Here is a 13,520-nt window from a genome sequence, read left to right as displayed (position 1 = left end):
ATGTTCTGGGCTACTGTAGAAACATGGCGGTGCAACATGGCAGCCTCTGTGGAAGAGGATCCGCTCCCTACATAGATATAAAGGGTTAATTCTAAGACAACGAAAACACAACAATTCTTATCAATAGATCCCCATAAATCTTACACACTGGTCCTTTAATGCATTCAAGACTCATGTAGAAGACTTTCTCATTATTGGTATCTATGTACAGGTTTTTAAATATTCATCAGTTTCTGCCGTGACCTTAATACAACAGAAGTGAATGAAGATTTATTTGTGATGCTCATAACAATGAAAAATTACATTTAAAAAAAAAATCCAATAGCTTCAGGGAACAATGTGGCTCTGCTGGTGGAGGAGGAAAGCTCAGAGAGAAACCCGGCTAGAAGGCTAGTCGGCTGGGCTGTGCCTAAAAATTGTTGGTTGGACTGACGTTTTGAGTATCAAACTCTCACAGCCTGTGTTCTTGATAAGTGGTTGCATCAAATATGTCATTTGCTCCATCATAAAGAACAGTGTCTGCAGTCACCTTGGATTCACAACAGTTGTATTCTAAAAGGTTTTCACAGCAGAAAACAGCAACAACACATCCAGAGAAACTTCTCAAATCACTCCTGCAGCACAACACTTCATACTGTCTGTCTGTATGGTCAGTATGGTCCACACACATATTGTTTAACCAAAATATTGCTAAATAAATGGCTTCCCTGCATGCTATTATCCTCCTCAGTGCTCTAAAGCCCTGTAGGAATTAGCAGCAGTAGAATCATGACATTGTACTCCTCTACCACCTTTTAACCTGGAGCTGTTGTTGAGATGTGCTTAATTACTTACTATCCTCACTGAAAATCAGGTGGCAGTATGGTACAAATGACATTCATTAATACAATAAAAAAATGATTGTGAATGAGCTTCCCTCTGGAGTGACCTACACCTTGTGCTAAGGAAGCCTGACTTGGCTATAGCCTATATATATCACTGCAGGAAACATTGTGGCCCCGCTGGCCCTGGCTTTAGATTCTGTGTGTTGTTGTATGTTGTTGTGGGAAATGTAAAATGCATGGACACTAAACTTGAGTCTGCTCCTGTAACCCCCTGAGAGGATTTGCTTTAGAGTACATTTAAACTGATGGAAAGAGTTGATGGACATGATGCACACGTCAATACAGAACCTCCCTGCAGCTGTTTTTCAAAGCACTGTAGATAACTGTGCAGTTCAGCTTGATTTATTTCGACCATCACTAAAACATGTCTCTAAGGATTTTACAAAACTTTTTCTAGATTGAACCAATGAGTAAACAGAAAGGAAGACATAATACAGTGTAGGTATAAAGTCAAGCAGAAGACTACAGGAGGACCTGTAACTACTCAGCAGCGCCAAAGATGCAAAAAACCTTCCCTCGATAATCTTCCAAGACAAATTCAAAAACTAAATGTGCAATTTGTGCCACAAACTAATGAACAGTAATGTGTAATTACATATAATCATAGCATATGATACAGAGAAAACATGAAAGAACTTCTCAGAAAGATCATGGAATGACCTTTCTGTCTCACAGTTAGAAGTTGTGTATTTTTTTATCCGAAATAAAATTCAAAGATGAAGACAGAATAAACATATAGGCTAACACAGCGGGAGATAAGATAATGATTCCATTTAAGAGAGAGGATGAGTGCTGATACAGTCACTCCATCCTAGTGATCCTGCCGTGAAATCCTCTCAGACACTCCAACCATAGAGGTATTCATGTTATCTGTTAACTTATACAGTGTCCAGTATAGTTCATTTCCTGCTCTCATTGGGTCATAAACATGAAATATCATTCAAAAACAAAATAAATTGAACCAAGATGTGAACTCAGGGCTGCAAAGAGTTTGTTTCAAGTTTGTTTGTTATTTGAACTTTTGATTCATTGCAAATGTTGTTTCTCTCTGTAGCTTTTATCAAACCAGTGAACAGTATGTGTGATTTACTCTGAAACATTCTACTATAGATGGCCTACATTTAAACTGGGACTCCTCGTTAGATTAATTGTTTTTTTTTAAAGTCTAAACCCACCTTAACATTTGGTCGTTGGTTGGTAGAGGGAGATAATAATCAGTTTATCAGATCCAACCTCTGATTCTGATCAATCATTGCCACAGTAAGAGGACATGCTACTATCATGTCAATGAAATGACCAGCAAATGAAATTTTTTACTTTCACCTAAATATAATAATTTCAAGCACTTTTGCCACAGCTGTCTGTAAATATTATTGAAAACTACTTATGACATGAGGCAATGTGGTGTCATGGAGACCCATCCAATAGCTTTGCTGATGTATGTTTTCTTTCATGCATTTCAGTATCATGCAGCGATTTGAATGCATCAAAAAACCTGCTCAACAGTTGGTTATACAGTACTTAAAAAAAATGATGCAACACAAATTGTACGTATTCCATAAGAGCATTTACATATTATTTATTAAACTACTGGCTTAAATGCCACAAAATCCATGTAAATTAGGTATTTTAACAATAAATGAAATTATTTGAATTATATCAAACTAATTTTTTGACTCAAAATTGCAGCGCCCTGACGGCCTGTTTTTGCCATTAAACAAATGGCTGAACAACATTAATCACATGCTATATGCTGGGCAGAGACCCCAGTGAATCAATGTGTAGGGAAATGATGTAGGAACTACGCTGTCAAGTTGAATGAGAAAGGAATGGATGTCAGGGCTGGCTTTGACACTGAAGAGGTTGTAAATGTTTATTCATGCGCATATGACGGACTACAAACACATAATTTTGATCCTGCTAAGTGTCCAAAGGATCAGAAACAAACGGGGATTAGGAGAAATAACGGTCATTGGACAGAAATTCAGTTATACCATAACTTCCAGCATGAGAACCAGCAGACACTGATGCACAAAGATCAGATTGTTAGGTCACGTCTGTGTCACGGTGATTTAACTCCTCACTACGTTTACGGCGCAACCGCACAGGAGAGAGAGAGACACGGATAAAGAGAGAGATACGTTTCTAATCAAAGTTTTTAATGGAACGACAGAAGACGTTACAAAAGGTTTCAGTGACCTCATTTAGGTGACAATAAAAGTTATCACAAGAACAGCCAAGTGTTTGGATGTATTTAAACATTTTATGCAGTTAAGAGCAGCTTCATGTGTTACTAACAGATGCTGCATTACTGGCTAGGTCTGCAGACACCAGCAGCTAATACTAATAAATCTATATAAATAAAAACTACTCGTGCATTCTAATATTCTCCAACTTCATCGACTAAAACTAAAAATAAAACAAAACACATAGGTATGTAAAAATGTAAAGCAAGGCTTAATCCCACCACCCAAATTCAAAAATGTTACTATCACCATCAAACTGATCAATAACAGCATGTAACCACTAACCTATAAAACACTGGTATGAAATATACTATATCTAATTTTGACTAGAATCAGGTAGGACACATAAACATACATGTAAGTTTTTAAATGATGTATCTTATATGAAAAAATACTAATTTACCCTTAAAACAACTAGAAAGCACAGCATGGATACCACCAAAGCTGCACAATGCTTAATTAGTTACTTCAAAATGTTTCAGTCTGTGTCTGGCTCTACATCAAAATTCATAGAGATACACAATCATGAGACATGTTTTTTTATTTAATAAGCATGAGTAAATAGTGAAAATGTTCAAAAATACCCCATCACTCAATCATTCATGATCCAAAAATTTCCCCCAAATTTCATATAAATCTTTTACCAGGTTTCAATGAATAAACAACAAAACAATCAGTCATTGTAGAATTAATCTGACTTGTTATAATGTCAAACTGAAAACCACGACATCCATGCCAGGTTTCACACTAAAGTCCTGTGTTAAACCGTCAAGGCTGTGCAGGTTACAGGCTGACTGCCTCATGTTTGCTGATCTGCTGGCGGGATCTGGAGAGGGACTCTGGTGCAGTGGAGGACAGGGTAGCGCTTCTCTCTCGTAGAGTCTTTGATGACCTGAAGTAGTCCTCCCTCAGAGACTCCGTCAGGGCTGATGCATATACTGGGGGAGATAAGAATATTTAGATCACATTCAGTGATATAATATTAAATACATTCACTGACCCAAATTATAAATTAGATTAAATGACTGACTAAAATTGCTAACTGTACGATAGCTTCTCCTTGATGGGGCAAACTGTCTGGGAACCAATGCCCGTTTCCCGTTTCAACCGACAAAAGCGGGTGTTTCTGATGATCTTTCTCTAACCCTAACCAAGTGGTCTTTGTGCCTGAACCTAACCAGACTTTAACCACAACGTTGTCACACCATAAAACATCATTATTCAACGGGTAGAAATGTTAATATGCTACGTTTGTAGAAATGATGATGTGAAACGTATTACAGGTGTTGAAACGTATATATTCAACATTTCTGTGGTTTGCAGAAACGTTCAATGCCAACGTTTTCTTCTGGCCATTGTGTTGCTGTAGAAGAAGCAGTTGATGCGGGTCATAAGTTTTTTTATATATATAGTAAAACATCATTTTTCACATGATGTGTAATGTCATACTGTCACTAAAGGGTGCATTTTGGACATAGTCAAAAAGGAATAGCCTGTATCAATATGCTCAGTTTATTAGTTACACCTAGCCGAAGCTAATGCAGTCTCATCCAACAGACCTGCAATAAATCCTATGTTCATGAGGGTTCTAATGTTAAGTTTTTATTTGAACTGTTTTAGATTCAGCTTTATGGTCATTTTAAAGGCTGCAGTTTGTGATGCTTTTGAATATTAGCTAATGCTTTATACTGAGAGGTCTTTCTAATATTTTGTCCATCCCATGTATATCAATGAGGGCAGGGTTGCTTCGTTAGACTGGATTAGTTTTAGTGGCACTAACTCTTAAAAAGATCACACAACGGTCACCTGCTGTACATCTCAAGGAAGGAGAAGCCAGTGTACTCTGGTACAGAGTGGAGGACGAGGGAGTGAAAGGCCTCCAGTGAGAGGCTCTGACGCTCTGAAGACAACAGCTGAACATCTTTCACCGGTGCTGTTGTAGTAGCTGTGCTCTCCGGTTTAAAGGCTCCCGTACAACCTGCATAAACAAATATTTTATAAGATTTATGTACAAATATTTATTCATACATTATGGAGCTGCAGAGTGTGATGTACTTCAACATCAACTTTGGTGTGTTATCTTTACAAAATAACAAAAAGTGATTCATTGCACTTTCTGAGTTGTATATTTATAAGTAAGAATATTCTCCAGCAGATTATTTTCTAACTGGAGCATATTGGAATAAGTACACATAAAGCATGAACCAGCAGCACTGAACATTAGACCTCTGATCAGCCGTCTAATTTGTTTGTTGTGTAGCAACTAAAAGGGCTGTGGCTCTCAATAGCTCTTACCAAATGAACATAAACTAGATTACACAGATCTCTCCTCAGCAGATTTATATCATACTGGTTTAGCTACATGATGGGATGTAGTGAGTGCTGTTTATTCACTATGGTTAGCTAGTCCAGTGAATGCATGAGCCTCTGGGTAGACAGCTGCCATATTAAATTATTAAGGGCAATTATCAGAGAATTGATTCATCATTGACTTCCCTAAATAAATTGAAATAAATAATTATGAACACTCTAGTCACAACTGTATTATCAGCTTAGAAATGTATGTTAGACAATGTATGTTCTAGGTTTGAAATGGAACCGTGATGAACAGTACAGCCTCACATGTATGTTTATTACTAATGGAAAATAGAAAAACAATTCAACCTGATGCTATTCTCTTTTCTTTGGGACGCTCCCTGCTGTGGCAATACAGAATAGCAGCATGTCATACATAGCAACATGGTAAGTAACATGCAGGGAGCATTGCAAATAATCTCCCCAATGGGAATTAAGTCAGAATTAAAGAGCTCCAGGGTGCAGACACACATAGTAGAATCAAAGCTCTTACAGATAGCAGCAGCAGTAGTAACAGCAGAGGAGCGACTCTAAGCTCACGCTCATTCAAACAGGCCCGCCACTGCAAGCACATACAGTGACATGCAGAGAAGGGTGTTTTTGCTTTCAGCTGACACAGCATAGCATGACTTGGAGTGTCCTGTCACGACAAGGTCGGCAGGATAAACACTGTGTAAGGATGCCCTAACATGCAACCAAGACACTCACAATCAATACTGTGAAACAGTCATGATGGTGTTTACATCAACTGATAATATACTTCAACACTGATAGAGCCGTAAATGAGGAGTGTGCTGATTTAAAAAAAAAAAAAAAAAGAGCAAAGAAAATATGAATATGGATGAATGCATATAGATTGTATGTTTAAATGAGGAATTGAAGTCAGTCACTCGTCTGAAGCTGGACTAAACTCTATTATTGCAGAATGGAACAACTTTTGATAAAACTGCCACTGCAGTGATTGTGGCTGAACAGTTATATTGGTAAGAAAACAAAATGCAAATTCAATGCACTTATTTTAAATGATGGATTGCATTTGTCAAACAGTGTCTCTGAAGTGTTTGTACTGTATTACAGACAGAAATAGCTTCTGATTGGTAAATTCATGGATGACTTTAGAATTGATGGCAACAGAACAACAAATAGTTATTCTGCTGGTATCCTTTAAAGCTGTCAGAAGTTGTTTTACTTGTGATTAATATTTTCTTGGAAGTCAGCAAAAATTGAGCTTAAATTAAGAGAATATCAAATCAGATTTTTCATGCATTTATAGTATATAGTTGAGACTGGTGCATGTAATCAGTAGAAATAACTATGAAGTGCAGGAGGATGGTACAGAGATGCAGAATTGTATTATTATTATTATTATTATTATTTTGCCTTTCTCACATGTTCTGTTCTGCATGCTTGGCTGTTATTGTTTACAACATGATTTGTGAGAATGTCTTTAATAGAAGGTGGAGGGTGACTTTTTAAAGCCAACAAGCCATGAAAAGTTATTATTATTGAGTCACTGAGCATCAAACAGACAGCAGACTGCTGGAATCAGCTGCTCTCTGACCCCTGTGGCCTGTGTGACCATCTAAAGTAAATGTCAAGCATCTCAAGCAAAGACTGATGTTCCCCTCTCAGTTTGTATTTATTCAGATAGTTCTTAGAGGTCTGAAGATGTAAAACTATCCAGTGTTCACAAAAAAGTAAAAGAAACATCCGAACAAAAAATCACAACATAAAAATATGTTTTTACTCATTTTGATCCTGTGGCCCTTTAGATTTATCTTGTGCCCTTTAGAGGGTCCCGACCCCCATGTTGGGAACCACTGGTTTAAATGATGGGCTGTAAAATCTTGTTGAACATTTATAATAAATTAGGTGACTACTTTATGGGTAGGCCTACCGCAGGGAACTGAAACTGAACAATCCTGATATGAAACCTATATTAAATATCTTAAATTCTACAGAAATTGTTCTGTTTTTGCTCGCAGGTAATATTTTGTTTTAATTTATATACCGCAAGATAAATAAGTTAATTTAATTAGCATGTTTTATGAGTAAAATAACGTAATTAGGAAAACAGCGGACTGTTGGACGGTCGCCGCTAATAGCCACTTCAAGCTAGCTACAAACAACCGGGTCAGGACAGGAAGTGGGTCGACTTTTTCTTCAAATTAAAGATGTCGCCACTGCTAGGTGACTACCGAAACGGCAGAACACCAGCAAGTGTGTTTTACTTGAAAAACCAGACCGGAAATGGCTGTGTTGATTGCCGCTAGCTTGTGTGTAGCAGCGCTGCCAATAACCTCACAGCTGAAGGAGGGACTCTGCTGAGCGCTGCGTTGGTGGATGCTTTACAGTCAGACAGGAGGACCGGGGACTTGAAGAAAAGCACTTTTCAGGATTTTCAGAGACTCACAGGCTATTTTTCCCCGACGACATCGCACAGAAGACAAACAACAGATCGATAAACATGAAAAATCCTCTGTACTGGGCTATGCTGGTCGGGATGAGCATCCTGCTGATGGAGCAAGGTAAGTGATGGATTTTGTCATCTTTTGAGCACTTGTTCTCGTTGTCTCCGGCTCTGTTTGGATGGGACTGTTAGTCAGTTTGTTCTCACCCAAGTGCCTTATGCATGTCGCGGCAGTGTTCGCCCGCACGTCTGACATCAGGATGCTTGTCATCTAAGCTGCAGCTTAAATAAAGCGATTAGTGAAGTGCAGTTGAGCTGTCTTGGTGCCAGTGGCTTGACTCTCTAAGTATCTTTAAGTGGTTGCTTTGAATTTATTTTTACACCGGTTATATTAAGCTGTAGTCATGCTCTTCTTTTCTGTGAAAGTTTAATCCTGTCAAAATAATTCTCAGCAGTATTAGTTTTGCTTTGGTTGTGCATTTTTGAATCCGGAAAAAACAAACAAAAAAAACAAACAAAAACCAAAAACCGAAGAGGAGCAACTAATATGCTGCTCATCATATGCTGGCTGAATAGCCTTCAGTCACATAGGTCTTTTAATGCACCTTCACTGTGCAATTGTCCTTTTTTGCGCTTGCGGCTCTTGCTGCCTGAGGATCATCTTGACGCGCGGTAAATCTCCCGGACGGGAGGTCTTTGCTGCAAAGTTGATTAAGTATTAGTTCTTAATCCACATTGACTGCGTGGTCAGGTCATCCAAGTTAAGCCATATTCTCCGGGCAGGCAAGAGGGCTTTGCTGCTGGAAGGGAGAGCAGTGAAGCAACTCAGTCTTTTCTGACCTTGTTTACACCTGACATTAACATTCCGTCCAGTTACTAGATTGTGGCCGGATCGAGGTGCGCTGAAAAAGACGCAAATAAAGGCCGCCTGCGGGAAATGAACTGCACCTTTATCAGCCCTAATCAACCTATTGTGGTTTTACCTTTTGTTTTTTTCCTTAAGCTCCATCATGAATCTACAATAAGATAGGGACTCGAGGAAAGATTAATGCTGTTAAATCCTCTTTGTCCTTTTGATGATGACCCTTTAAGTCAAAAGTGAACAAATAAATAAATAAAGGGGTGAATGGATAAATGAATGAAGTGGATAAATCCATTGATTTAGGAAGGAAGGGAGGGTGTTTTTGCTCATCATCTGCAAACCAAAACCTTACTATATTTTATTTGGCCAGCAGCCCCTTTGCTTTTTCCAGATGTCATGGACTGCACAAAATGCAGCCCTCCACAACCAAAGTCCTGCCCAGTATGTGATAAGTAACGCTCCTGCACAGAAAAATAAAGCAGCACATGACTCTTACATAAAAAGCTGATCAAAAGTAGATTTTTTTTTTGCCTAATGACTTATGCCAACAAATTTAATGTTACTGTTTTTATTCCTCTTATCAAGTACCATCTTGAATGAGGGTTGCTACTCTGCTAGACTGAAACTGATGTTATGTGGGACACAGTTTTAGCATATAAAGCTCTGAAATAAACTGTGGCACAGACTCTTTGCACTTTTCAACCTAATTATGTACTTTTGAAATGTGTCAGTGGTAAGAAAAAGATGGAATTAATCAAGTGACTCACTCAGTGTGTTTTTAGTAGACCAGAGAGAGCTTGTTTTAACCCCCGACTTAATAAAATTCAGCAGATACTGTCACTGTTAATACCACATATCATTACTTATGTTGCAAGGTAGTATAGTCATTATTTAGCAGGCAGGAAATGGTGTCAAGTGAAAAGAAAACCTCTGCATACTTAGACAACATTTTTGAAAAATACACAAATTACCGCTGGAACAGGCAGCCAGGGAGGAAGCGTTTTGTTTTGTGTCACATCGTTGCGCTATTAAAAATGTCTGCTTTTTAATACACCGGCAAAAAAATGTTCTTTCCACCCCATTTCAAGTCCAATCCATTCTCCAGACAGCACCGAAATTGTGCAGAATTCATTTGCATATCAGCAGATCTCTTGCAGAATCAGAGATGTGTTAGATTAGATTAGATGAAACTTAAATGGTCCCCATGGGGAAATTGGGTCATTGCAGCAACAGAATAGGGCACTGATAGGAGTGAGGCAAATATTATAACAAATAAAAAGATTAAAAAGAACATATGGAGGATAATGAATTAATGAATAAAGGTAGGCAGATTTACAGGTGAGCAGAGGTCTGCAGGTTAGTGCATCACAAGCTCTCATGATAATAGGCGACAGTATATTTTATTACTTTTAAAACAGTCGTGTTTAGGTTGCATAGCATTTTGTTGAATCTGTATTCTTTCTAACACCTTATTGAAATTAATTAGCTTCATTTTGAAAAAATTGCAGGTAACTCAAGTTATAAATAACTAAAAGTTAAAGGTTCAATTGAGGTCTGTAATCAGCTTTTGTTGGCTCAGACAGCTGAAACTTTGCAGTTTTTATGGTATTCTAATTGGGTCGAGATGAGTCATCTAGAGTGATGTTTTATTCTCTAACAATCTTTGGACGAGTACAGACACAGGCTTACAGACAGTACATTAACCACACAACAGCCAAAAGTTTCATCTTAAATACATTTTTAATGAATAAATCTGTAATTAATGTAATTTCTTACAGAATAACATTAATTAGCTACAGCTGATGTAATCTGGTCCTGGTGATGTTTTGTCATTTCATCTGTTGATGGTCAACAGTGGCTAAAAATGAGTAGCCTGCTAACGTTACCTGAATGTTTTGTACATTTGTAGATTATTTAGTGTTGTAACTCTGGATCCAGGTCACGCACGAATCTCCTCCGAAATGGAACCGGCTATCGGAACCAATTCCCAGTCATACATAAAGTTAAGATTCCTAGAAGTAATTATTAGTAAAAGTAATTACCTTTGCATTACCCGTTTCAAACCCCTTTGTATCAATATGGGTTTAGCTGCAAAATATGCTGTCATCATGGTTTTAACATTTAAGACTGTGGATCTATTTTTAAAACATAAAGGAGCTGTTACAGTAGCTCCTCTCACAGTCTGATCTGATTATAATAACAAATGGAAGCAGCTTGCGCACGTTATGATTGTTCATGAGAGAAACTGTGATATTTTGGCTTGTATACAGATGTGTACAGAAGTATGGAGAGGACTCGGTCAGAACCCGGCGGGCAGGGTGGATGTAGAGAGCAGGGCAGATCACAGGACCAGAGAAAAACAATTAGGAGCAAATTGATAGAGACGGTGTTAGGCACCTGGGCTGAAGAGCTCTGCTACTTGGCTGGCTGAGGCTGAAGCCACTGTGGCAGGAAACACTGTACATCTGGATGGCAGTCGACACGAATAAGTGCTTGAAGCGCTTCTCGGCACACCTCGAGGGGATGAGCCGCAGGCTAAAATTGCTGTGGGGCTGCGTCAGCTCAATGGAGAGGGAAAGAGTAGGAAGCTTCTTCCAAAATGAAGATCAGTTTCCTGTTGATGCATTTTGAGCCATTCTTCTTTTTTCTGTCTTTCTTTTATGTTTGATATAGAAATTGAGAGACAGTTGTACATCAAGGACAATATATCACAGTGTCACGCTGTGCTTTGGCACACGTTCCTGAAGTGGTTGTTGTCCTGAGACCAACATTTTGTATGATAGACCTGGGACAACAAATGCCTCAGCCAATCAACATTTGTGATGTCATCACAGAGAGCCCTGCTGCCAATGCCTTATTTATATGGCCATTTCTTGTTGCACAGATACATTATATGGTAGGCTATATATCTTCCCTACAACTCACTTCAGTTCCTGTTACCAGGTATGTTGTCATATTGCCCAAAAAGTTACATATAGTAACATATGTTCTCACGTCAACATTGCTTTATTTTCTGGTATATGATGTTGTTTTCAGAGCATCATACAGTATGAATGTTGACCGCAAGTCTTTTTTGATTTATTTTTTGTTATACGTTGTTGTCTTCAGACCATCATACAGTATGAATGTTGACCTCAACGTGCAACATGAAAGTTTTAAATTTTACTTGTTAGTTTACACTAGTCTGCTCCTACAGCTTTATTTTTGTGATGGTATTGAAATATATTTGCTTTTGCAATATTGCCTAAAAATTGCTCAGAGTATCCTTAACCCAAGGATAGAAGTAGACAAAGCAATATTATGGGCAACCTCTGATATTCAACAGTGCCCTAGGAGTTGCCTCAGCATATTGGATAGATTTTTAGCCCTCACTGTTGTGTTGCTTGTTGCCTGCAGCATTGCCCATAAAATTGCTGAATGTATCACTAAGTTACCCTAAGCTCAACCAACATCAATAATGAAGGGTGGTTTATGCTTTGTTAGCTAAAGCTAGATATTTTGCCACTGTCCTTAAATATGAAAATAAATAAAATGTCCTTTTTAGTCAAATATTATTTACATTTACAGTCCACGTTAAAAGTTTGGTTAGTATTGGCTTTGTGGCTTGCTTGCTTGCTCATGTTTGCTAGCTAGCTAAGTTTGAGCTTTTTTAGCTAGGTACGCTATAAAAATTTCAACATCTAAATATTACTTTCAGATTGTTTCAATTTGAGCCAGAAATATAGCAATGCTAATCAGTCTTGGCATAGCAACTTTGCTCAACTTTGCAAGCTAATGTTAGCTTACTTGCATAATGGCAAAATGCTAATCTAAAAAGCAAACATGCATTTTAATATCCTCATGATCATAAAGCTGTAGTAGCAGATTAGTGTAAAGTAAATTTGAAAACTTTCATGTTGGTCTCACCTTGTAATTTGTGCATCTTTGCACAGCCATTTTTACCTCCTGTTTTTCACATCACAAACATTGATTGGCTGAAGCAGTTGTTGTCCCAGGGCTATCATACAAAATGTTGGTCCCAGGACAACAACCACTTTGACAAATCAAGGGCGTGCATCCTTTTGGCTTTCCCATGTGCAGTGGGAAAATATGTGTGGATATGACAAGGTCAGCTTCACAGTGCACCTGGTGTGGTCTTGCATTTTTTCCCTCCATCTAATATATTTGGCACAGTTGTATGCATTCACTAGGAGTGGGAATCTCGGGGAATCTCACAATGTGATTCTTTGGTGTCTGATTCGATTCAGAATCGATTCTGGACTGAATGAATAGAAAAGGGGACCTGTTTTCAGTCTCTTGCTCCAGTACACTGTGTGCCGAACCATTCACTGTTGTCCTTATTCCACTGAAATACAATATGAAACATAAGTAGCAGATAAAATAAATAGTCTGCAGCCTTTTTATTTTAAAAAGTTAACTGCATTAATGAATGAATGAATTAATGTGACAGCATCTTACAATCTTCTGCCCCGTATGAGAATAACAAAATGAGGCAAGGCAGGGTGCTCCGCTGTGTTGTTGTTAATGTTATGTCTCCAGCAGTGGAGAGCAGCCTCTCTGGTGCACCGTTAGCTCCGCGGAAAGACATCGCTGTCCAAGGCACAACGGGCCAGACTGAGCACAGAGTTATTTTCTTCACCTCAGAGTTGGTTGAAGTTATTTGTGCTGCAGCGTGTAGGTCAGCCGGTCTCATTTGTTACTGTTGAAGTTTGATGCTCTGCTCCGCTAACGTTAGTCTCCGAGTGACGGCGTAGAAAGTTCAC

At 38.4% G+C, this 13,520-nt stretch overlaps 1 protein-coding gene across 1 annotated transcript in view; it reads left to right on the top strand.

Annotated features, from left to right (window-relative positions):
* The first annotated feature begins 7,832 nt into the window (after positions 1-7,832).
* Positions 7,833-13,520, top strand: part of ntm (neurotrimin) — a 447,916-nt gene continuing 442,228 nt past the window's right edge. Inside the window, exon 1 of the mRNA XM_042430737.1 lies at positions 7,833-8,013. Coding sequence (XP_042286671.1) covers positions 7,953-8,013 — 61 coding nt within the window. The 5' untranslated portion in view covers positions 7,833-7,952. The remainder of the gene's footprint in view (positions 8,014-13,520) is intronic.

Source organism: Thunnus maccoyii, chromosome 13 (genome assembly GCF_910596095.1).
Source record: "Thunnus maccoyii chromosome 13, fThuMac1.1, whole genome shotgun sequence".
NCBI lineage: Eukaryota > Metazoa > Chordata > Actinopteri > Scombriformes > Scombridae > Thunnus > Thunnus maccoyii.
The sequence above is the reverse complement of the archived record's forward strand: the minus strand, read 5'-3'. Positions and strand labels throughout refer to the sequence as shown.